Source organism: Camelus dromedarius, chromosome X (assembly GCF_036321535.1).
Source record: "Camelus dromedarius isolate mCamDro1 chromosome X, mCamDro1.pat, whole genome shotgun sequence".
Classification (NCBI taxonomy): domain Eukaryota; kingdom Metazoa; phylum Chordata; class Mammalia; order Artiodactyla; family Camelidae; genus Camelus; species Camelus dromedarius.
In genome coordinates this window covers 513707-541092 of record NC_087472.1, presented here as the reverse complement: position 1 = coordinate 541092, position 27386 = coordinate 513707, and the positions used below count along the sequence as shown (strand labels likewise).

General features: G+C 38.7%; 1 protein-coding gene across 1 annotated transcript in view; it reads left to right on the top strand.

Moving 5' to 3' along the window:
* The window catches only part of BRCC3 (BRCA1/BRCA2-containing complex subunit 3), a 54232-nt gene that overhangs the window by 2634 nt on the left and 24212 nt on the right, over positions 1-27386 (top strand). Inside the window, exons 4-7 of the mRNA XM_010989262.3 lie at positions 6749-6868; positions 8639-8726; positions 14281-14369; positions 15302-15357. Coding sequence (XP_010987564.1) covers positions 6749-6868; positions 8639-8726; positions 14281-14369; positions 15302-15357 — 353 coding nt within the window. The remainder of the gene's footprint in view (positions 1-6748; positions 6869-8638; positions 8727-14280; positions 14370-15301; positions 15358-27386) is intronic.

Below are 27386 nucleotides of genomic sequence, written 5' to 3'. Positions count from 1 at the left end.
TGCTGTCTTTATCTGTAAAACAAGGATAATGACAGCCACAAACTTCACAGAATTTTGGGGAGAGTTGGATTTGGGTAAGGTATGTAAGACATTCATCAGTAGAATGGGTATAACAACAGTACCAACCTCACTGGGTGATTGGGAGAGTTCATTAAGTTAATACAGGAAAAGCACTTTTCCAATGCCTGACTGATAGCAGGTTGCCAATAAATGCTGGCCATTCTGGCTTGTTGTGGTTAATGCTCTATACATGCCGCTTAGTATAAATTATCTCAAGCTCCAGAACTTCATACACAACTGCCCTCTGGATATCCAAGGGTAGCTAGACACAGGCATCCTAAACTAAGATGTTCAAAGCTAACCTTTCCTCTTCTTCAAACCTGCTCCTCCAACATTCTTCCTGCCATAGTAGTCCCCTTACTACCTGGCAGCAACTTGGAATCCCCTAGTAATCTCTACAAACTCCTGGTCCTGACTCAGTTGGTCCTGGGTGAGACCTGTGTGGCAGGAGTTTGAAAAGCTCCCCAGGGGACTCTAATGTGCAGCCAAGTTGGGAACCACTGCCTGCCATTCAGAACCATTAATGTGGATTGCTTTCTTGTCTGTTCCCAACACTTCTTCCCAACTACTGCTGCCTTATTTGAGGTCCTCATCACTTCCTTTCTCAACCACTGCATTAGCCTCTACACTAGCCTCCTTGCCATGAGTCCCTCTCACCTCTAGTCTTCTGACTGCTTAGGATGTGACCTTTTGAGAACATAAGTCTCATGTAACTCTGCTTAAAATTCAAAGGGTTTCCTATTACCTTCAGGATGAAGTCTCATTACTGAAGCACTCAGGGCCTTTCATGATCTCCTTTCTGTTTATCTCTGTACATTTGTCTGCGTGGATCCAGGTTCTAACCATGGTAAATTATGTTGGCTTCCAGATTACACTGTGCTGTTTCACTGCTTGTATCTGCTGGGTATTATACCTGGACTGCTTCCCCCTCCTTCTACGGTTGGCTAACTCCTTATCCTTTGCAGTTCAACCCAGGTGCCACCTGCCTCCTTAAGGAACCTGCCGTGACCCATAGGCTATCTCCTTGAGCATATCTACTTCAGTGCATGTATGTTCACTTGTCTCTCTTCTTGGATGTGACTGCTGTATCTTGTTATACTTAGGCCCTCATGTAGTGCTTCGCATGTAGTACATACTTGATAATACATATTTTATGAATTAACATACATCCCCTGTGATAGGAAGTTCGTGTTACCTGCCCGCGATCCCTGGAGAGCCAGGCCAGGGCATGCAGACTTTCTGTAAGGGGCCAGACGGTCGATATTTTTAGCCTTGTGGGCCATCCAGTGTCTGTGGCAGTTCCTCAGCTTTGCCAGTGTAGCAAATGAATGAATGTGGCCAGGTCTGGCCTGAGGGAAGTGGGGCAGGCCATAGTCTGCTGACCTTTGATCTGTACCAGGACAGAGGAGCAAAAGGAACTGAGTTTTAGTACCTTAATTCCAAGACTGGAAAAGTGTAGGGACCCATCTACCCAGGCTGGAGTACCTTATTTCTTGTGTGACTATGACCATAACAGTCTGTTCCCCAAACACTTCAGTTCTTTGTGACCTTTATTTATGCTTGTATTTTTTAAAAATCTATTTCTGGGCCAGCCTCACCATCCTATCCTGAACTTCTTTTCCTCATTCCTCTTAGGCAGTGAAACCTCTCTGACTAGAGAGAGAGAGAGCATTCAGCCTGGGCATCAACTCCTGATAAACACATTGCCAATCTTAATGATGTAACTTTATTTTTCAAAATATTCATCATTTTCATATTTATAGTATTTCATCAAATATATCTTATTATTCCCCTCAATCCTCCATTAATTAGTTATAACATTCTTTTATTTTCCTTTTAGTCATTATCCTACATATTACAATATGCATTCTTGATTTGTTAGTCTAATATGAATGACTGTTTTAACATTTCCTGAATAATACCAGAGCTTTACATCCTCCTACCTTTTAGATTATTGTTGTCATGCATTTCAATTCTTGTTTAAGCCCCACATGACATTGTTATTACTGTTTTGTATTTGCTCACATATTTTACCCTTGACAGTGTTCCTCATCCCTTCCTTTCTCTCTGTAGCATTTCTGTGCTGCTAATGAATTCTCTTGATTTTTTGCACCTGAAAATGTCTTCATTTTGCCTTCATTTATGAAGGATATGTTCTTTGAATATAGACGTCTCGGTTGGCAGATCTTTTCTGACATGTCACCCCATTCTCGTTATGCTTTCATTGTTTCTGGTCAAAGATCAGCTCTTTGTCTCCTGCTCTAAAGGAGCTTATGTTCTAGTAGAGGAGGAGGTTAAGTCAACAAATAGAACAGAACATGTCATAAGCTCTAGCAGATACATGTGTATTCTAAGGAAAGTTGTATGAGAGGGGAGAATGTTTTATTCTTTATAGGATGAGCAAGGAATTTAAAGGCTAGAAGGAGAACCATGTTCAAGCTTAGTAGCCACATGTGCCTCCTGGCTGCTGGGTTGCACAGTGTAGATCTATAACTTCCTTCAAACCCTCCTCTCAGATTTCACCCTTGTGCCTGCAATATCTGGCAATGCCATCCCCATTTTTTCTCCTGAAACTCTTGAACCGTGTCATTGTTCTGGTTTTGACTCCTCTGTCTTCCTTCCCGGCTTCTCTTACTGTACCGCATCCTACCTGTGAGTCCCTCCTTGACTCACCCTGGACCTCAGCTCCCTCTCCCCACACTACTCCTTGCCTTTATTTACAGCTTCTCATCTCAGTTCAGCTCATCTGAAAACACACTCATCTCCCTTCCTTCTTGATCCTTTCTACACCTAGTCCTGTGTTCTACTGAATTTCATCCTTGAAACTTTAGAGTCATGCTGGACAATTTCCTGTCCTCTATCACCCATGGTCCATAAGCTACCAAATCTTGTGAATTCTTCCTTCTTAATGAATCTCAAATCTGTTTCTTCCATCTCTGACATACACTTTTTTTTACATTTTTTTATTGAGTAATAGTCATTTTACAATGTTGTGTCGAATTCCAGTGTAGAGCACAATTTTTCAGTTAAATATCAACATACATATATTCATTGTCACATTTTTTTCTCCATGAGCTACCATAAGATCCTGTATATATGTCCCTGTGCTATACAGTATAATCTTGTTTATCTATTCTACATTTTGAAATGCCAGTCTGTCCCTTCCCACCCCCCACCCCCTTGGCAACCACAAGTTGGTGTTCTATGTCTATGAGTGTTTCTGTTTTGTATTTATGCTTTGTTTTGTATTTATGTTTTGTTTTAGATTCCACATATGAGCGATCTCATATGGTATTTTTCTTTCTCTTTCTGGCTTACTTCACTTAGAATGACATTCTCCAGGAACATCCATGTTGCTGCTAATGGTGTTATGTTGTCATTTTTTATGGCTGAATAGTATTCCATTGTATAAATATACCACCACTTCTTTATCCAGTCATCCGTTGATGGACATTTAGGCTATCTCCATGTCTTGGCTATTGTACATAGTGCTGCTATGAACATTGGGGTGCAGGTGTCATCCTGAAGTAGGGTTCCTTCTGGATATATGCCCAGGAGCGGGATTCCTGGGTCATATGGTAAGTCTATTTCTAGTCTTTTGAGGAATCTCCATAGTGTTTTCCACAGTGGCTTTCCTTGCTTCCATCTCCCACTCTTAATGATTTAGATGTCTTCTTTGACAATTTTGTGTTTACTCTATTTGGAATTCATGACAGTTATCTCCTTTCCAGTTATGAGTTTCTCATTTTTGTAGCATCCTGCTGCTTTTCTATTTAGAGTAGACCTGTCAGTATTTCTTTTAGCATGGGTTGAATGTTGCTAAACTCTTAGTTTTTGCTTGTCTGTGAAATTCTTTATCTCTCCTTCTATTCTAAAGGATAGCCTTGCTGGATAGAATATCCTAGGCTGCATCTTTTTTTCATTCAGGACTTTGAATATATCTTGCCACTCCCTTCTGGCCTGTAGTGTTTGTGTAGAGACATCAGCTGAGAGCCTTGTGGGAGTTCCCTTGTAACTCACTCTTTGTTTTTCTCTTGCTGCCTTTAGGATCATTTATTTATCCTTGACTCTGGCCATCTTGATTATGATATGTCTTGGTGTGGGTCTATTTGGGTTCTTCCTGTTTGGGACCCTCTGAGCTTCCTGTACTTGGATATCTGATTCCTTCTTTAAGTTTGGGAAGTTTTCAGTCATGATTTCTTCAAATACCTTTTCAATTCCCTTTGATCTTTCTTCCCCTTCTGGAACCCCTATTATGCATAGATTGGCACGCTTTATATTGTCCCATAGGTCCCTTATATTGTTTTCATTATCTTTTATTTGTTTTTCTCTTAGCTGTTCTGATTGGGTGCTTTCTGTTGTCCTGTCTTCTAGGTCACTTATTCGTTCCTCTGCATTATCTAGTCTGCTTTGTACAGCCTTTAGGTCAGCTCTCATCTCAGCAAATGAGTTTACTAATTCTACTTGGTTCTTCTTTATAGCTTCTATGTCATTTTTGACATATTTTTTTTTATCTCTAAACACTATTTCTTTTAGTTCCTTCAGTACTTTGATGACTCCTTTTTTGAAATCTTGATCTAGTAGGCCATCAATGTCTATTTCCTGGATCATGCTTTCAGGGGATTTCTCTTGCTCTTTTAATTGGGAGTGGTTCCTCTGCTTCTTCATATTGCTCATATCTCGCTGGCACTATGGCTTAAGGAGTATCAGTTATCTAGTTCTCCTGGAGACGATGTGCTCTTAATGATTTAATTGAGAGGTCTTTGTGTCTTTGCCCTGTTTTGGGAACTCAGCTTGCTGTTTCCAGGGGCCCTCTGTTGGCACCCTCTTCTGTGCTGCTCCCAGTGGCTGTCAGCTAGCAGATTGCGCCCCCTCCCAACACTCGGTCGGATGCTGAGCTCTTATCTGGTGGGCGGGCGGGTCCCTCCCCCTCCCCCTCCCCCCTCCTGATGCTGCAGTCAGATGCTGCGTGGGGGGGGGGGGAGGCAGGTGGGCGGGTCGTGCCCCCTCCCAGGTGCTGTGGTCAGGTGCTGCGTTCCTGCCAGGAAAGCGGGTGGCTGCCCGCCGTTTCCCGGTGCCAGTCGCTCCACTGCTCTGTGCAGCTGCCCGCTCCGCCTCGGGCTGGCGCCCCAAAGGCGGGCTGGGGAAGACCGCGGAACCGCCCCGCCCCTGCTCCATGTTTATCTTGGCAGCGCGTGTTCTCTGAGGTGCCAGGGCAGAAAGATCCTATCTGCCTCGGGCTGTAAACAAGTCTCAGTCCTGCCCAGGAGGCCGCGGAGCCCCCGGGTGCAGATTCAGGGCCCGGCCCTGCCCCAGCCTGGGCGCTGTGCTTGGGAGGCGACGGTGGCTGTGGCCGCGCCTGCCTCTCTTCTGGCGAGAAGCAGAGGTAATGGCGGCGCAGGTCTGAGGAGACAAAGGCTATGGCGCCCCTCCCCCCAGGGCACACCAGCCGTGTTGCTTTGCTTTTTTCACAATTTATAGGGGACTGAGGTTGTTCTGCTCTGTATCCCCTCCCAGCCACGGCGCGCAGCCCCCTGCAGTCCCCTGGGTCCACCTCAGCGCAGCCTCCCCAGTCCTCTGCCCGGCTCGGGCGGCCTGTCCCGGCCCCCAGCTGCCAGCTCGCGTCTCAGGCTGGGTGTTGCGGGCACCCTTAGTGCATGTTTAACTCAGTTCTGTCGGTCAAGGTGTGCTCTGGGCAGATCCAAGCCTTGGAGGCTCCCCCTCTGTCCCGTTGGAGAGGGGAGCCCCAGCGAACGAGCGCTGTTCCTCCTTTGCCGCTCCCTCCTCGCGGGACCGGTCCCGCACTGTTTTGCTTTTCCTTCTTTCTTTTTTCCTTTCTCCTACCAGATTTTTGGCGTCTTTGTCTTTCAAAGAGGGCGATGTTCTGTCAGAGTTTGGCAGGTGCTCTGGTTGGCTGAGTGGGTCTGTGGATGTGAGTCTTGGTGTATCTGTGGGAGAGGGTGAGCTATGAGCATCCTACTACTCTGCCATCTTGCTTCTCTCTACATCTCTGACATACACTTAGTCCAGCACTGAATGATTACTTCACGGTCAAGCATATTTTCAGTCTAACCTTCCTCCTTAGCCTTACTGTCAGTCATTCTGCCTCAAGTTGTGTATTTAAATCAGTTGGCCAACTTGTCTCCCGAACATCTCACTCATACTGATTTAGTATCTACAGAAATTCTGTTTATATGTGTACACATACAAACACACACACACACAGCAATCAGGAAATAGATATACTCATCTGCTGTTTCTATGAAGATTTTTTTCTAGTCTAAGTGACTCCTTTCCTCTTAATTCCTGTAGCATTGATTAACTGCATTTATTTTGGAGTAGTTTCATGTGGGATACTTGCTGCTCAACCAGATGTTAGCATTATGAACACTTGGAATGTCAGCACTCTGACTTGTATTCTTTTGTGTGACAGTGCTTTGCACATAGTTGGAAACAAACAATTAGTTGATCATTCAGGAAGTCCTTCCTTGATCTAAATATTATCCTTCATATTTTTGTTTTAAAATGTATATATTGAGGTTGGATGTATTTGAAACATTCCATTATTTGTGAGAAAAATGCCAGTTTTCTAACATGGAAACTTGAACCTGATAATGTAATACATCACAGTCCTCTAATTGTTATTTGAGAGGAGCAGAAGTAAACATTTCTGTGGATTTTCCTTTAGGTCGACAGCGTCAGAATTGTTCATATTCATTCTGTCATCATCTTGCGACGTTCTGATAAGAGGAAGGACCGAGTGGAAATTTCTCCAGAGCAGCTGTCAGCGGCCTCAACAGAGGCAGAGATATCCTTCTTGGTCGATGAGACAGTTTTCTGTGCTCTGGAAGCCCCACTTTCCTTTGTTTGCTGCTTTAGGAGATTTCACAGGTTTTCTTCTTGGCGACTCTTTCCCAGTTTTCATGTTTACCCCCTTAGATCCAGCTGCTTCATTAATCAGAATTTATTTCTGTTCCTCATTTTGAGTGACTTTTTACTGGAAGAACTAGACATTTCTAACATTCCTGCTCTTAAATGCCCAAAGATCCCGGGGTCAAATCCTATGACAATGAACTCTACGGGGGTCACCTCCTCCTTCCTCCCTACACCCTCCCTAGTACCCCAACCCCATCTTAGTCTCTGCCCTTTTGAGATTCTCTTTTGAGGCTGCCTCTCAAAAAAGTGCAATACTGAGAACTGAATGTAAGATTCCATGTTAAATATAACGGAAGAATGATCAGATGTGACCCCATACCTCAGCTATAACAAATTAAATTTGCATCAGTGGTTCTGATAATTTATTGTTCTTTTGGATTAAGTCTTGTAGTCAGTTAAAAAGAAACTTTAAAAAATAGTACATATGCATGGTACAGACTTTAAAAGGTATGAAAAGTTGTACAAAATAAGTATTTCTCTGCAACCTCTATGCCCCAATTCCCCGCCCTTTCCCTCCCTGGACATAACCAGGGTTGTTAGGTTTTCATGTGTCCTTATGGATGAATTCTGTGTACACAGAAACATATATGAATATTTTCTTTTTAAAAAAGTATCTAATATATATGATTGCTTATGACATTACATAACAGTGTATGTAGAGAATTGTCCACATCAGTTAGAGATACAGCAACACCTCATCCTTATGACTGTGCTGTTATTTGTAACCTTTTACTCTAACAGTGCTGCAGCAAGTAACCTTTTACGTACTGCATTTCACAATGTGTGTGTGTATCTGCAGGATCAATTCCTAGATTGTGGACTTGCTGGGGCAGAGGTGGTATGTAGGTGTAGCTCTAGCCATACGTGAAGCAGAATTCCCACCAGGCTGCTGCTGAAGAAATAGGCCTAGAGAAGTTAAGTAACTTCTCTTGGCATTTGAAAATTAAAAAAAAAAACATTATTTAAAAAGTATTGTTAGACTTAGTTGTATGGAAAGGGTAATTGGGTTTTAATGTAAGTAACTTGTGGGAGAATCAATCAGCTGCAGAAGGGGACAGCTTATCTCCAGTTGAGTTTTTATCTCAAGTTACAGTCTCAGATAGTTATGGTAGATTTTAATTTCTAGAACAAAGGAGGCACATATTCTTTGGGGGGCTATTTCTAGACAAGTGGGGGTCACTGTTCATTTTGTCTCTGAAACCAACTTGGTTGCTATTATTGACCTTGGCAGCCTGCCAGAGAGAAATCAAATGAATTTTTAAACTCTTGTACTTTTTCAAGAATGAGAGGAGGATGGGCTAGAGTGAGGATAGATTACTTAATAATGTGACTTCCAAAGGTTTAGAAACTTCTTTTCACGTAGCACAGTGATAAGTATTTGAGTGATCAAGTATTAGCTAAATTGGATTAAGAGGGTATAACTCTATACAGTAATGGAAACCAGATGGATTCTATGTTTAAAAAAAGAAACACCTTTGGCTTTAAATGGGAAGTCTGGGAGATTCTGGGCATTGGTCTTTTTTCATTCTTTTGTTGACATTAAATTGTAATAGGTTTATTTTAAACTCCAAGATGTTTTCTGAGCCCTTACTAGCATTGCAGGTTTTGTTCCCACAAGTTGAAAATACCTTGACAGACACACAGGTTGGCTGAACTGACAGGCCGCCCCATGAGGGTTGTGGGCTGGTATCATTCCCACCCACATATAACTGTTTGGCCTTCACATGTTGGTAAGTATCATGTGGTTGCAATGTTTATTGTTTTCAGAAATGAGTATCATTTTTCCTTCGCTGTTACATGGGCTATGCTTATTTTAAATCAAAATGTAACTATCTTTAAACAGATGTCTTTATTCTTATTTTGTAGTTTTCAAAGTAATGATTTATGTCATATTGATTGTTTTTAATAGAAATAACATTTCAGTACTCCATTTTGACAGTATTCAGGAAATCAAGACTAAAGCCTGACAATTGGTTGCTAACCAAAAAATACATAAATAAGTAAACTATAAACTGAAAATTGCTGAATGCTGAATACCACAGTCCATTTGGAAGAAGCAAAGGTGTGAAGGGTGAAATTTACAAAATTGATGTTTACAGTCTCTTATTAATAAAACAGTACAAAGAATTCCTGAATACTCTTCCCCCAGATTTGCCAAATGGTAACAGTTTGTAACACTTGCTGTATTGTTTTCTTCGTACATACGTGTGTATGTGTATATGTGTCTGTGTCTGAGAGTAAGTTGCAGACTCTATTCCCCTTTACCCCTAAATTCACCCTGGAAAGCAAAAGGAACAAATAACAGAAAATGTAATAAAAGCTCTGCTGAAAGACACTTCTGAGAGTGTTAATTTTTTAAACTGCAGATAGAAAGTTCAGAGAGTTGTAATAGCACGAGAGTTGGGAACCCTAGCTTTGGATTCTGTTAGTGAATAGGCCTGTGTTAGAATCTTGTTTTGGTCACTTGCTTGTTGAGAAGGTCTTTTAACTTCTCTGTGCCATTGTTTCCTCTGTGACAGAGTTGTTAGTAGAAGCATGTGAAGTCAAGTACAGTTGACCTTTCATATCTGTGGGCTCTGTATCCATGGATCCACCCAACCATGGATTGGAAATATTTGGGAAAAAAATTCCAAAAAGTTCCAAAAATCAAAACTTGAATTTACTGTGTGCTGGCAACTCTTTACATAGCATTTATGTTGTATTTACAACTATTTACTCAGCATTGACATTGCATCAGGTATTATGAGTAATCTAGAGACAGTTTAAAGCATACAGGAGGATGTGCAGAGGTTATATGCCAGTACTTGGCCATTTTATATAATGGACTTGAGCATCTGTGGATTTTGGTATTGTAGGGTGGTGGGGGCCATGTCCTGGGAACAATCCTGAGGGATGACTGTATATGGCATTTTGTCCCATGCTTATCACAATACCAAAGAAAGATGCCAAAGTATTTATCAGTAAAACTTTTGAGAACACAGAGCACAATTACATATCTAGAGTTGAAGGGCAGACAACATTCGAATGATTAACAATAAGAATACAGCAGGTCTGTCAACTGAGATCTCAAAGTGTTTGTGGTAGTAAAACTATGGGCAGAACTAAAGGAAAACTCTCCCAGCCAAGCTGATGTGTACGATGAATAGATTGTTGTGGATTTCCAGGGCTTCAGTCTCAGATCATGCAAGGCATTTAGTCTCACATCATTTTTGTCTCAATCTGAACTAGTTCCTCAGCTTTTTGCTTATCCCCACACCTCTGAGCTCCCTACTTCCTCCTTCACTTTCAGTAGATGCCACTGCTTCCTCCTTTATAGAGGAAACAGGAGTCACTTAGAAAGGAATTTTCACCATTTCCCTTTACTTATCACTGTGCCCATCTTCCCCCTTCCCTCTTACAACAGAGACCGTGTCTTCAAGGTGCTAGAGATAAATCGGTGAATGAGAGAAGCAAGATCTCTGCCTTCATAGAGCTTTCAAACATGCTCACACATCCCATGTTGAAGAGAACACAGTGAAAAACACAGTTCCAAGTCCCACCCCTTCAGGTCCGTCTTCTCTTTCACAGCCAGACTGAAAGACTTTCTCACCATTCACCCATACTCCTCACCCAATGCTAGTCTAGCTTCTAGCCCATCACTGTTGAAGTGGATCTTGCTAAAATCATCAGTGACACCCATGTTGAAATCTAATAAACATTTTAAGTCTCTGTATTACGTAGCATTTGGCACTACAACCACTCTCTGCTTCTTGAAACACTTCCTGAGTGTGGCTCTTAAGGGAAGAAACTAAGCTGAGGCTCAGAACTGAAATACCTTGTCCCAAACCAGATGGTTTAGTAGGTGACAGAGTCAGTATCTGAACTGAGATTTCTATGAATCAGCGTCTGCTTTGCCTGGTTAAGTGAAAACAGGAAATGGGGGAGGAAGTGTAGGTTTGGTGGTGGGGAAAGAGAGAGTTTAGTTACATCATATATGCATGCAATGACCTTATCCAAATTTTACCTATAGGACATGGTTTTCAAAAGAAAAAGGGAAGTAATTTAAATAATGCAGCCCTATTTCATAAACTTCATGAGACTTGGCACTGATTTAAGTTGTCCCTGTAAGTGCATAGTAAAAGAAGAAATGTGCCTATAGTTTTGTTCCTAATTCTAAGATCTGCTTGATCCCTGTATAAGAAGTGACATAATCAGAACTGCTGCAGTAATGTCGTAGTGAGTTAATTTATCACCATTACAAATACAATTAAGCAGTTTTCTATAACCAATCATTTTAAAAAAGTTTATTTTCCCAAACTAGCATTCTGTTCTAGAAGTTAGAAGTCAAAACTCCTTAGAATCATTATAAACAATTTTTGATATGCTAATACATTTCTATGCGCTTTTTACCAAACAGACTTAGATGGAAACTCTATTAGGACAAGGTATAGAATAAGTGAAGGCTGGAGGAAAATTTTATTGTAATGCAATGGCTATCTTAGGCCTTTTATTCTAGAAACACTTGTACATATAGTCTCCTTTTAAAATTTTTTATTATTAACTGGCGCCTGTAGTTTCTGTTTCAGGGAAATTTTAAGTCAAGAGTAAATTAAAGAATATGATGCTTACAAATACGATGCTGTTCTGCTTTCACACCAGGGACTGGGGGCTGTGATTCTGTTGTCCCTTCAGACTGTCTCATAAATGTGAACATCTCCTCTCAGAATGTGTCTCTAGTGTATACAAATACATATTTCTCATATAATGTGGCCCCTGAATGCAAGCAGGCTGCCTCATATGATATTCAACTGAAGAAATAATGACCTGTTCTAATGCTGAAAGACAAACTGGACAGCACAACTGCAGAAAGTTCTCCTGGATGGCATGCATTTAGGCTAAACTGTATCTCTTGGATTTGGCAGTTAGGAGGTAAGTTAGAAGGAATTAAGGTATCTGAGGAAAAAATGTGAATCAGGCTAAGGGGCATGGGGTGCCTGTGGGCTGGGGGTGGGGTTTACATTTTAACTAATGTGATTAGGCCGCAGGGAGAAGGTAACAGTTAAGCAAAAACCTGAAGGAACTGAGAGAATTGGCCATGCAGATATCTTTGGAAGAGCGTTCCAGACAGAGAGGAAGAATCTATGCAGCAGTCCTGAGGAGCGTGGCTGGACTGTATGAGGAAAAGCCTGTATGGCTGGAGCTGAGTGAGGAGGAGGGAGAGTGATAGGAAGTGAGGACAGGGAGGTAATAGGGGCAGCAGAAGATCCGAAGGCCCTTGAGGGCCACTGTAGAGTGGCTTTGTTGGATCACGGTAGTAGTTGAGGAGGAGGTGGTAAAAAGGGATCAAATTCTGGTTATGGTTTGAAGGTAGAGCTAACAGAATTTGCTGCTGAATTGGGTACAGGATATGAGAAAAAAGGAGTAAAAAATGTGCTCAAGTGTTTTGGCTTGAACACCTGGACGGATGGAGTTGCTTCTGATTGAGAAGGGGGGTGGTCTTGGAGTGGCAGATTTTGTGGAGGAAGTCAGGTGTTTAGTTTTGGACATACTGAGTTTCAAATGTCTGGCAGGCAAGTGATGCTCACCTGCACTGGCCTTGGTCCATGACCAGTTACACAAGGAGCTTACACCAAACATAAATTATTCATGTCAACTTAGCATATTGTTTAGTTCAGCTTACATTTTCCTTAAGAAGACTTTCTCAATGAAGGAAACGGAACATTAATTTCCATTCCAGCTCAAGCTCTTCTCTCCTTGTGAATAGGTAACAAATAGTTCACGGACCTGCCACTCTGAGTAGCACAGTATTAAGACAACCAGTCAGAGTACCAGGCACACAACTACAGATGTGCATCTGGAGTTTGGGTGGAGGACTGGGACTAGAGTTTCTTGGGTGGGAGTTGGGAGTGGCCAGTGTAGAGATGAGTTTTGATGAAATCCCGCAGGGAGTGAGTGTAGAGAGAGAAGACATGGTGACTGAAGACTGAGCCTTGGGCAGATAGGAAGGATCCAGCAAAAGAGACTGGAAAAGAAGAGCCAGGAAGTTAAGAGGACAGAGGTGAGAAGAGTGGGAATGTGAGGCCAAGTGAAGACAGTGTTTCAAGGAGGGAGCGATCAGGTAAATTGAGGACCAAAAATAGATCTTGACAAAAGCACTTTGGCTGGCACAGTATGGACAGTAATCCTTTTCAGACTCAGATTATTAATTCTTCATCAGTGGTTGTGGGTGAAACGAAATGTAATGACTGCTTCTGAACTACCTTTGATGTACTAGGCATTGTGCTAAAAGATCTTGCAATTTTTAAAATACAGACAAAGCCCTGTCAAAGTAGGGGTGATGTTTATCCGTATTTAACTGATCGGGAAATAGGCTTAGAGGTATTAAAATTTTTACCACGGTACAGAGACCACTTATACAATGCTGTGTATTTTCACCAAGTTTCAGACAGTGTTTCCTTCATATTCTTTGCTGGGTACTGTTTGGTCTTAACTCTTAGGAAGATATTGGGGAGAAGTCCCATTCCAGGTCAAAAGGTATAAATGCTAAGTATATTTAAGAACATACTGCCAAACTAAGTGGGCATAAGTCAGCAGACCAGACCATGCTCTGCACTGTTTGGTTGTAATACCCGATCTTTTGTATCCATAAACAGTGGTCTGAAGAATTCAGATCTTTAAACTTTGCCTCTGTTCAGATTTTGGGAATCTTTTAACTAATCCTTTCAAATATTGTTATTACTTCCTTTTCAAAAATTGCATAACCATATTGTGATGTTTTGTTTCTATTCCCTGGAACATTGAGTTTAATTCTGTTGCGGTCATTTCTGTTTGATGGTTTCCTCAATAAGCGTTTGCTCTGTGATAGTTCCACACTTCCATTCTTTAGTATCAGGTCTAACATACCCACTTCCCTAGAAGCTGTCCACCAAAAGGCTTATTCCAAGAAATCTTTTTGACTCCTTCCAATGCCTTCCTTTCTTTCACAGTTCTCCTGGAAGAAATTATCAGGATTTTTTGGACTAACTGAAGTTTTCCATTTATGTACATTTCATAGCACGGTTAGTCGTGGGCTGCTAGGCAGCCTAGAGTTATTAATGTTTTCTTATCTAATTGCAGTCTCCCATGGTGTTTCCCTAACCTACCAAAATGTTTATTCTTTGACAATCATATTGTCCTTAGAATATATCCCTGTTCTGCCTTTAGAATCTGAATCCTGGGAGGATTGTATGCTATTACTATCTTTAAATCTTCATGTCTGGGAGATATAGTTTATTGACAGCAGATTTTAATTTTTGTTATTTGCAGATGTCCGCACGCAAGCCATGTACCAGATGATGGATCAAGGCTTTGTAGGACTTATATTTTCCTGTTTCATAGAAGATAAAAACACAAAGGTATTGCGTGTGTGAGTGTGTGTGTGCGCATGCACATATGTGCCTGTGTGTATAAACACACACATACACACAGAATAGAGAAAATGTTTCTGCAGTTTTAATAGGGTGGTCAGGGAAGGTTTCAATAAGAAGTGTGATTGAGTCAGGACCTGAAGAAAGTGAGAGAGCAAGTCTTGTGGATTTCTTGGGGGAGAGCACTCCAGGTAGAGGAATAGCCAGTGAAAAGACCGTGAGGTGAGTGTGGCATGTCTGGGGGACATCAGGGAAGTCAGTGTGGCTCCAGGAGAGTGAGGAAGAACCTGGCCACGTATCCCAGCTTGCCTCTGTCAGTCCCAGGCTCCCATTCAATTAGCACCTTTCCATTTTGGAAGTGTCCTGGTTTGGATGATAACTCATTTGGTCATCTTACAATGAGGGTGAATTTTGATGACTTAGCAAGTGTGTCCTGTTGTTTAGTATGTTAGCTATATTCTCAAAAATCTATGTTAATAATAAGTATTGTTCACAAAATCAGTCTTTTCTGGAAACATTAAAGTTCAGTATCTCGAACTTCATACTTCATTTGAAATGCTTTGGCTTTGTCATCATAAATTTATTTATTGTCATTATAAATAGTTTTTGAAGGACTTTGTCAGTGTCCAACAAAGCAATGTGAATGGTCTGGTTCTTAGTTTCTTGGTTCTTGAGTCTGTGAGCAGTTCTCTGCTGTCATGTGAACAGATGTTGACTGAGTATTTGATCTTTCTTACACAGACTTCGTTTATGCCATGTTCCATCTTTGGAATCTCTTTTAAACTTCCATTCCCAGAGGGGCCTTTGAGTTTTAGGTTAGAGTCTACTAAATTGCTATACCTTTTTCAGTATTAATCCTCTGTGTGACCTTATTCTCTTTGTTTCTTTGTTTCTTTCTTTTTTTTTTTTTAATTTTGTAGACTGGACGGGTACTCTACACTTGCTTTCAATCCATACAGGCCCAAAAGAGCTCAGAGTAAGTATGTATGTATTGGTGGGTTAATTTCCAGTCCAGGAAATCGATTGATTTGTTCCATTTTCTTTCTCTCATTAGTAAGATACTAAGGATTCTGTAGTCTACGTATACCCATTAACATCTCTGTGAGAAGTTAGAAGCTCTTCAGCATCTTGAATATTGGTTATCTAGAAAGCTAGGATCATGTGAGCAGTCTGTTCATTGCAATTACCTGACCATAGCCCTGTCCCAGTTTTCCTTTACTGAGCTGCAGTGTTACTTTTCCTTTCTCTGTTTAATTGTAAAGCAAAGACTGAGTATGCAGAGTATTATGAATTTCTAGCCATAATACTCTTGTCTTTGCTGTGCCATAAAATTGATTTTAGAATTACAGTATCTTATTTAAATATTTGCATAGGTTAGTTTCCACATTTAAATTCAATTCAACCTAAATTAACATATTCCATAGCTTCTGTATGCTAAGGATGCAGATATGTAAGCCAAGTTCATTATCTAATTGAGAGACAGAAGCAAAGAATGCCTTAAATTTTTTTCTTAAAATATTTGTCAATTTATTATGATAGTATTGTTTGAAATGGCAAAGAATTAGGGAAAATAACAGATGCCTGTCAGTACAGAACTGACTAAATAAATTATGATGCATCTAAATAATGGAATCATATGCAGCCATTAAAAATATGAAGAAGCTCAGTACTAATACATAAATATCTCCAAGACATATTGTTACATAAAAAAGGCAAGGTACAAGAATAGTATGTATAGGATGCTTGTAAATACACACAGTATGTGAAAGGAAACACATTGGTCATCTTAGCAGAGAGGAGGTGGGAATGAGGGAGCAGAGTATGTGGAGACTTAATTGTATCTTTACATAGCTCTGGAATGTTGAACTATACAAAAGTCTTAATTTTTACAAAATTTCATCAAACTAATAGATGCACATGCATAAAAATATCAAATGGTACATGAAAATTTATGACATATAGTCTCACTACTCAGGAGGAACCCCTTTCTCCTAATTTTGTTTTTAGTTCTTCTGAAGTTTACTCTGATATCTCTAAGCAATATAGTTTGGATATTCTTTCTTGATTTACTAAGGTTAGATATTATTTCTTCTTCTTATGTTATCTTGCTCTCACAAATGAGTTAGGTCACTTACACTGCCCCATCTCCATTCTCCCCGGTTTAGTTATATTACTACTTTTTGTTCTTTTGTTGTTAGTTTTCTGGTCTTTAAAATGGAATTTGCCCCTTCTTTGTCAACAACAAACAACAGACAGTATCTTTTGGCTTCCTACTGTTACTTGCAGTTTTACCATTAACCTCTATATTTTCACAGCTGCAAAAATCTGTTTCTGTGTCATAATCTGTTTCTGTGTCATAACCACAATTGCATTTTCTGTGCTTTGTCTACTAGTTGATTCTAAGAATAGAAAAGTGTTTATACTGTTACAATTTTGTAAATATTATTCCATATACAACTGAGCAGGGTAAAGTAGTATACTATGGTTCCATTTCCTTTCTTGTATAGCTTCTTGCTTTTTCATGGGTTTTTGAGTGGTTTTTTTCTCCCTTAGTTTTCTGCCTTTATCATCACCTCCCTGAGTTCCAAATTCTTAGGAGTAATATACAAATCTTGGGGGTCCTTTCTTTTCCTAGGATCACTCCCTAAAGCCTTCCATCTTCCTACACTACTCAGGTCTCAGCTGACATCCTGGGACTTTCCTTTATTATTCTCCTGGGTTGGATCCATCGTTGTCTGGATTGCATGTCATTTTTCTGTCATTTTGCTGTTAAAGGCCCTCTAGTAACTTCCTAAGAAAGGTGTGCATTTACATTAAACATTCTGGGTCTGTGCTTGCCTAAAAATATTTTATTCTTCATTAATAACCCTAGTGGATAAAGAGTTCCAAATCAACATTTTCCCTGTCAGAACTTTAAAGGCATTGTATCATTGTTTTTAAAACATCCAGTGATACTGATGAAAAATCTTTTACCAGTCTAATTCTTGCTGTTTTGTAGGGGACTTTTTTCTTTCTTTCTGCCAGCTTTTAGGAATTTCTCTATTTTTGATGTTGTGAAATTTTCTATGATAGATCTAGAGTGTGGATATTCTATGAGTCAAACTGCTGGTTGCTTTCAATCAGACAGAACTGGTATTTCAGCTCTGGGACATTCTCTGCTCTTATTTTCTTTTGTATCCCATCAGACCACCACATAGGTCTGGGTGGCACACATGCAGGAAAGATCTTAAACTGACATTGTAACCACAGCCCACTGTAGAAATTTCAGCCTGACGTTAACTAGGTAAATTGCCTGCTAAAACAAAAACAACAATATTTTCCATAGACTATAAATAAGACTCAGGAAACTTTAAAAGTCCTCCACAAAAGCAGTGAATAATCTGGCAAAAACTGTCACAATCAACTTTATTGGAACTCTAGAAACTAGTCAATATTTTATAGCAACTGGGAAAATACTTAAGGAAAAAAACACAAGAATCTCAGCATTTAAGCAAATCTCTGTCAATTAACTAGATTGCCACTAAGCTAAGAGGACAGACCTCGGTGGCCACGTGTTACAGAGTATAGACTATAAAAAATTAGTTCAGTAAAGTCACTAAACACACAGACAAAATAAAATAAGCAGCAACAACAAACTCTAGAGAGGGGGTAAAACATGATTTCCATGGTTACCACATTATAATATTCAAAATGTCCAGTTTTTAACTGCAACAAAAACCTGGCATTCAAAGAAAAATTATGGGCCATAAGCAGGAAAAAGAAATTTAATGAAAACATTCCTGGAGGAAGCCAAGACACGGGGCTTATAGACAAAGAATGTCAATCAACTGTTTAAAATATTCTCAGAAACCTAAAGGAAATGATATACAAAGCACTAACTAAACCATGAGAATGACAGAAAATATCTAATAGAGAATATCAATAAAGAGAAATTATAAAAGGGAACCAAATAGTAATTCAGGAACTGAGAAGTACAGTAAGGGAAGTGAAAAATTCACTAGAGAGGTTCAACAGCAGGTTTGAGGAGATAAAAGAAAGAATCACCAAACTTCAAGATAGGTGGACTGAGATTACCCAGTCAGAGGAGCAGAAAGAAAAAAGAATGAAGAAAAATGAACAGAGCCTGAGACCTATGGGACATCTTAAACATTATCAATATACTCATAATTGGACTCCCAGTAGAAGATGAAAGAGTGAAAGGAGCAGAAAATGTATACAAAGAAATAATGGTCAAAAACTTCCGAAATTTGATGAAACGCATGAACCCATACATGTCAAGAATCTCAGCTCCAAACAGGATAAACTCAAGAAGACCAACATCAAGACATTATAATCAGTGTCAGAAGCCAAAGACAATCTTGAAAGCAATAAGAGACAAGTGACTCATTACATACAAGGGATTTTCAATAAGATTGAGGGGCAATTTATCATCAAAAACCAGGGAGGCCAAAAGGCAATGGGCTGACATATTCAAGTGCTGATTAAGACACAAAGTACCAAGCAAGAATTCTGTATCTGGCAAAACTATCTTTTAAAAATGAAGGAGAAATTAAGACATTCCCAGGTAAACAGCAACTGAGAGAGTGTTTTCACTAGTAGACCTGTCCTACAAGAAATGCTGCAGGGAATCCTTCAGGCTGAAATAAAAGGACACTAGATGGTAACTTGAATCCACACCAAGAAATAACACCAGAAAGATAACTACATAATTAAATATAAAAGTCAGTATTAATGTATTTTCAGTTGTAACTCCTCTTTTTTTCTCCTATATGATTTAAAAGACAACTACATAAAGCAACAGTTACAAATCTAAGTTGATAGACACTTTATAAAGATATAATGGGTAATAATAACATAAAAGGATGGGAGTGGCTACTTAGGAACATTGTGTATTTGATTGACACTAAGTATTGATTTCAACTAAACTGTTATAAATTAAGATTTTAATTATAATTTCCAGGGAAAACCATTAATAAAATAGGGATATATAGTAAAAGAAAGAGGGAGAGAGAGAGAAAGCAAAATAGTGTACTAGAAAATGCCTTTCTAATACAAAAGGCAGTAATGGAGGAATTGAGGAACAAAAAATAACATAAGACATATAGGAAACTAATAGCAAAATGGCAGAAGTCTTTCCTTATCAGTAATTATATGAAATATAAACATAAGTAAACTCTCCAGTTGAAAGGCAGTGATTGGCAGAATGAATAAAAGAAAAAAAAAACCCATCTACAAAAGACTCACTTTAGATTCAAAGACAAAAGTAGGTTGAAGGTAAAAGAATGGAAAAAGATATTGCATGCAAATAGTTATCAAAGAGAGCTGGAGTGGCTTTACTAATATCAGAAAAAAAATAGACTTTAAGACAAAAATTGTTATAAGAGAAAAAGGAGGACATTGTATGATGATAAAAGTGTCAATCCAACAAGAAGATATAACAGTTATAAACAATACATATACCTAACAAAAGGACCCCAAAATATATCACAGAAGTGGACAGAATTGAAGGGAGAAGTAGGCAGCTCAACAATACTAGTGGGAGACTTCAGTACCCCAGTTTCAATAAAGGATAGAGCAATTAGAAGAAATAAACAGATAGAATACTTGAACAACACTATAAACTACACCTAACAGACACATGCAGACTTCACCCAACAGCAGCTGAATACACATTCTTAAGTGCACATAAAACATTCTCCACGATAAACCACATGTTAGTTCACAAAACAAGTCTCAATAAATGTTTGAAGACTGAAATCGTACAAAACATCTTCTGCAAAAAATGGAATGGAATATGAAACCAGTTACAGAAAGCAGTCTGGAGCATTCACAAATATGTGGAAATTAAAGAACACACTCTTAAACAACCAGTGGGAGACAGAAGAAATCACAGGAGAAATTAGAAAATACTTTGAGACTAATTGCAATGAAAATACAAGGTTTATGGGATTCAGCAAAAGCAGTGCTCAGAGGGAAATCTATACCTGTACACGCCTACTTTAAAAAAGAAATATCTCAAATTAGTAACCTAAGTTTACACTTTAAGCAGCTAGAAAAAGAAGTGCAGACTAAATTCAAAGCAGGAAGCAGAAGGAAGAAAATAATAGAATCAAGACAAAATAAATAGGGAATAGAAAAACAATAGAATCAAAGAAATCAAAAGTTAGTTTTTGAAAAGATCAACAAAACTGACATATCTAGCTAGATTGACAAAGAAAAAGATGAGAGAAGGCCCAGGTAACTAAAATCTGAAGTAAAAGTTGGGACATTACTAATGACTATAGAAATAAAGAATTATAAAGTAAAACTGAACAATTATTAGATAACCTAAATGAAATAGACAAACTCCTAGAAACACACAGATTGCCAAAACTGGCTCAAAAACAAATAGAAAACTTAAAAATACCTCTGAAAATTAAACAGACTGGATCAAAAAAATCCCAACAAAGAAAACTCCAAGACCAGACATTTAAAGGATTAACACAACCCTTCTCAAACTGTCTCAAAAAACAGGAGAGAAGGGAACACTTCTAACTCATCTTTGGGGCCAGCATTAATCTGATACCAAAGCCAGACAAAGATATCACACACACACAAAATTACAAAGTAATATTCCTTATGAATACAGATGCAAAAATCCTCAACAAAATACCAGCAAACTGAATCCAACAGCACATTAAAAGGCTTATACATCATGGTCAAGTGACATTTATCCCTGGCATACAAGTGAAGTTCAACATAAGAGAATGAATTAATATTCCACATTAATAGAATGAAGGGGGAAAACCCATACAATCATCTCAATCAATGCACAAAACACATCTGACAAATTCCAACATCTTTTCATAATAAAAACACTCAGAAAACAAGGACTCTAGGGAACGTTCCTCAACATTTATGGGCTTTTATGAAAACCCACAGCTAACATTTTAGTCAGTGGTGAAAGACTGGAAGCTTTCTCCCTAAGATCAGGAATAAGACAAGGATGCCCACTTTCACCACTGTTAATTCAACATTTTACTGGTAGTTCTAGCCTAAACAATTAGGCAAAAAAGAAAAAGCATCCAAGTTGGAAAGTAAGAAGTAAAACTATCTGTATTTGCAAATGACATGATCCTATATGTAGAAAAAAGCTACTGGAGTTAATAGATGAATTCAGCAAAGTTGAAGTGTTCAAAATCAATGCACAAAAATCATCTTATTTCTACACACCAGCAATGAACAATCTAAAAAGGAAATTTAAAAAATCCATTTACAGTAGCATCCAAAATAATAAAATATCTAGCAAAAAATTTAACCAAGAAAGGGAAAGGCTTGTAAAAGTTAAAACTAGAATATATTGCTGAAAAAAGTTAAAGAACACCTAATTAAAAGACATCTCATGTTCATGTATTGCAAGACACAGATGACAGTACTTCCCAGAGAGATAAACAGATTCAATACAATCCTTATTGAAATTTCAATGCCCCGTTTTACAGAAATGGGAAAGATGATCCTAATATTCATATGAAATTGCAAGTTGCCTTGAATAGCCAAAATTATACACACACACACACACACACACACATATATATAAAGAACACAGTTAGAGGAATCACATTTCCAGCTTTCAAAACTTACTACAAAGCTTTAGTAACCAAAGAGTGTGGACCTAGCACAAGTAGAGACATAGAGACCGAAGGAATAAAATTGAGAATCCAGAAGTAAGCCTGCATATCTGTGATCAATTGATTTTCAAGAAGAGTGCTGATGTCATTCAATGAGGGAAGAAGAGTCTGTTCAACAAGTGGTGATGGGACAACTGGCTATCCACATACACTGTATACAAAAATTAACTCAAAATAGATCATTAATGACCTAAATAAAAGAGCTAAAACCATAAAATGCTTAGAAGAAAACATAGGGATAAATCTTCATGACATTGGATTTGGTAATGGAATCTTAGATGTGACACCAAAAGCATGAATAACAAAAACAGGTAAATTGGATTGTATAACAACTAAAGTCTTTTGTGCATCAGAGGACATTATCAAGAAAGTGAATCGATGACCTACAGGATAAAATATTTGCAAATCTTCTATCTGAATAGGTCTAGTACTCAGAATATATAATGATCTCTTACAAGTCAGCAACAAAATGACAAACACTCAATTTAAAAATGAGCAAAGGACTTGAATGGACATTTCTCCAAAGATGTACAAATAGCCAACAAGCACACAAAAAGATGCTCAATATCATTAGTCACTTGGAAAATGCAAATCAAAACTATAACAAGATATTCCTTACCTTCACTAAGTTGACCATAATTTAAAAAATGGAAAATAACAACTGTTGGCAAAGATGTAGAGAAACTGGAACTGTTAGACATTCCTGGAGGGAATGTATAATGGTGAGGCTGCTGTGGAAACAGTTTGGTACTGAAACACTTATATGTGAATATTCATAGCAGCACTATTCACAATAGCTAGAAGGTGGAAACAACCCAAATGTCTATCAACTAATGAATGGATAAACAAAATTTAGTATATCTGTTCAATGGACTATTACTCATTCATAAAAAATGAATGAAGTAGCGGGGAGGGTATAGCTCAGTGGTAGAGTGCATGACTAGCATGTATGAGGTCCTAGGTTCAATCCCCAGGACCTCCATTAAAAATGAATTAAAAAAACCTAACTACATCACCACCACCCCCCCCCCCCGCCAAAATGAATGAAGTATTGAAACATGCTACAATGTGGAGGAGTCTTGAAAACATGCTGAGTGAAAGAAGCCAAACACAAAAGGCTGCATATTGTATGATTTCATTTATATGAAATATCCAGAATAGAGACAGAAAGCAGATTGGTGGTGGCATGGGTTGATCAGAGGGAAGGCTTGGGAGCAGCTGCTTTAATGGATATGCAGTTTTATTCTGGGGTAATGAAAATGTTTTAGAACTAGATGGGGTTGTGGTCCCACAACAATGTAAATGTAGTAAATCCTACTGAACTGTTCACTTTAAATTGGTTAATTTTATGTTATGTGAATTTCACCTCAATTTTCAAAGATGGGCAAAGGACTTGCATAGACATGGCCCCTAAGCACAAAGGCAACTGCCCAACAGCATTAGTTTTTAGGGAAAGGCAAATAAAAATCATCGTGAGATACTGCTTCTCACCCACTAGGATCGCTATAATTTTTCTTTTAAGAAAAATAATGTGTTGCTGAGGACGTGGAGAAATGGAACTTTGACCCATTGCAGGTGGGAACCTAGAATGGTTCAGATGCTGTGAGAAAGTTTGATGATTCCTCAAAAATTGATACATAATTCCACTCCTAGGTATATACCAAGGACAACTGAAAACAGGCACTTGAACAAAAAATTATACTTGAATGCTCACAGCAGCATTGTCTATAACAGACAAAAAGTGGAAACAACCCAAATGTCCATCAACTGATAAATGGATAAACAAAATGTAGTGTAGCTATACAGTGGAATATTCAGTCATAAAAGGAAATGAAGTACTGACAAATGCTATAACCCTGAATACTAAGTTAAAGAAGTCTGATGCAAAAGGCCACATATGGTATGAAATGTCCAGAACAGGCAAATCTGTAGAGACAGAAATTGGAGGAGAGAGGTAAATTGGGAATGTTGACTTTCCTATGGCTGCTATAAAAAATACCACCAACTGGGTGGCTTAAACAACAAAAATTTATTATCCCACAGTTCTGGAGGCTAGAAGTCAGAGATCAAGGTGCTGGCAGATTGGTTTCTTCTGAGGCCTCTTCCTAGCTTGCAGGTGGCTACCTTCCTATTGTGTCCTCACATGGCCTTTCCTCTGTAAATGCACATCCCTGGTGCCACTTTGTATGTCCAAATTTCCCCTTCCGTATAAGGGCACCAGTCAGATTAGATTTGGGCCCAGCCTTAATGACCTTATTTTACCTTAATCACCTCTTTAGAGGCCCTGTCTCCAAATACAGTCACATTTTGAGGTACTGGGGGTTAGGGATTCAACATACGAATTTGAAGGGACACAATTCACACCATAACATGGAGTGACTGCTTAATAGGCATAGGCTTTGGGGTGATGAAAATATGAAATTAGATAACGGTAATGGGTGTGCAACATTGTAAATGTACAACAAGTCACTGAATCACACACTTTAAAATGGTTAACTTGGTGAATTTTATGTTTTCTGATTTTTACCTCAGTTTAAAAAAATGAACAGAATCACACCTGTAGATCAAAAGGTGTATCATTCATAATACTCCTAGAAGTAGAGTGTGGTGCTGAAAAGTTCCCTCTCCCCACTTCTATTTAACTTTGTGCTGGAAGTCTTGGTGTAATAAAGCAAGAAATAAAAGGCATATAGATTGAAAAAAAACAAATTGATCCCTATGTGCATAAGACATGGTTGTCTGCATAGAAAATCCCCAGGAGTCTATAAAGAAATCCCAAGAAGTAATAAATGAGTTAAGTGATGTCACTGGATACAATATCAACACACAAAAGCAATCATATTTCTATATAAAATTGGAAACAAAATTTTAACTGTACTATTTACAATACAAAAAATGAAACACTTAGGTGTAAGTTAATCAAAGTATCAAATCTATATGCTGAAAACCACAGAACGTTGATGAAAGAAATCAGAGAAAACCTAATTAAATGGAAAGATATACCATACTTACTCATTGGAAGACAACACAGTAAAGATTTTAGTTCTCCTCAAATTAATCTATAGATTTAGAGCAGTAGCAATCAAAATTTCAGCAAGATTTTTTGTAGCTATAGACAAATTGATTCTAAAATTTATATAGAAAGGCAAAGAAACTTGACTACCTTAAATAATTTTGAAAAGGAAGAATAAAGTTGGAGGAATCATACTAACCAATTTTAAGACATTATGAAATGACAATAATCAAGACAGTGTGGTGGTAGTTAAGGGATAAACACCTAGACTAATGGAACGAAATAGAGTTCAGAAATAGACCCACACAAAGATGGCCAATTGATTTTTGACAAAACTGAAAAAGCTATTCAGTGGATAAAGGATAGCATTTTCAACACATGGTTTTAGAACAGTTAGACTACCATATACAAAATAAATGTCAGTCTAAACCTCATACCAGACATAAAAATTAAAAGGCATAGGTCCAAATAGAAAACATAAGACCATGAAAGTTTTAGAGGAAAAGACTCAGAAATGCAAACTGTTCCAGGCTTTGGACTTAGTAGGGCATTTATACTCCACTCTTCCCATCCATGAATGTGGTATATGTCCCTCCCTTCATTTATCTCATTTTAATCTTCAGAAATATATTGACATTTTCTTCAGTTGGCATGTTGCAGCATTCACTCTGCTCAATCAACAGCAGTGGTTTCTGGATCAGGTAGATGTTTCACACTCATGAAACTGAAATAGGCCATCCTGGCACCTGTATATACTCGGGTTTGCAGGATGCAGAACAAGAAACCTAGTCTGTCGGCAGGCTGGCATCAGCAAGCATACTCACAGCAGTCTAGGCTCTTTTCTGGCCCCCAGTGAACAGCCCAGGTATGAAGAAATGAGAGCATGCTGGGTGGCGGTGGGAGGGAGCAGGAGCCACTGTGGCTTAGAGGCCCATGTCCCAAATTAGGGACCACTCTGTCCTGTGCATAGCCTTGGTCCCAGCCAGGGCCAGGGCCCAGGAACAAGAGATGCAGTGCACTCGGCAGGCAGCCCTGAGCTGTGGCTTCTAGCAGGTGTTTACGTTGACTCTCTGCCCTCCCAGACCAGATACAGGGTACCACCTGGGGCATTTGACCAAGAGCAGGCCCACCTGTCTCACAGCTGACAGTCCATCTTCATCAGATTTTCAGGGGGAACAAACTAGAAAGCTAATCCAAGGTTAGGTCCTCACCTTAAGGGAGAAGTGGGTTTTGGTAATTTTACTTTCACAGGTCCTATTTCTCGGAGGAGAGAATATGTGGCAGCAAAACCAACAGATATCTACTGTAGTATTTCTCATTAGATTCATAGTTTTTGTTCTAAATAGGATTTTTCCTTTTTCTGTTATAAATTCTAGATGATTATTCTTGCTGTGAAGTGCTATGGATTACTCTATGTTGATCTCACTAGCCACACTGCTGAACTCTTAATAGTAATAGTTTGTCCTTGGGTTATGTTGGATTTTTCTAGGTAGATGATCATATCATCTGCAAATGACAGGTTTGACTCTTTCCAGTATTTGTGTGTGTCCATCCTTTTTTCCCAGGAGTATTCTTATTTCATTAGTATGGACCTGTAAACATTGAATAGCAGAGTTGGGTGGCAAATATCATTGTCTTTCTGACTCTAATTGAGATACTTCTGACATCCCATCATTAAGTATGAGTTCGTTATGATTTTGTGGCAGAGACCCTCAATTCCTTTACTAAGTTAAGGGATTTTCTAATTTTAGTTTACTGAGAGTTTTTAATCATGAATGTTTAAGTTTTATCAAATGCCTGTTTGTCATTTCCTGAGATGATGATGTGGTTGTTTTCCCATTAAGTTAGTAAAGGTAATTACTTACATTCAAAGCTTTTTAAACAGTGAACTGTTGTTGCATTCCTGAGATAAATCCTACTCTACTATGATGTATGGTTCTTTTAATACAAAGTAGATTCTAGTAGCTAATATTTGGTGTAAGGCTGTTACATCTGTGTTCATAAGTGAGATTAGTCTAAAATGTTCTTATCTTGGACTTCTCTTGTCTAGTTTTGGTATCAGGAATATTTTATTAAGTTATAAAATGAATTGGATTTTTTTCTCTTTCCTAGAAAGACAATGTAGGATAATAATTAAGAACATGGCTCTGTAGCCAGATGCTTTAGTTGGAATCCTGATTTGTCACTGTCTTGACGTCAAACACTCTGTTACTTTCACCTATTTTTGAACCATATATAGATGGAGCCAATATAGCATGTACTCTTGGATCTAATTTCTTTCAATCAGTATTATGTTTGTGAGATTCATCCATGTTGTTACATGAA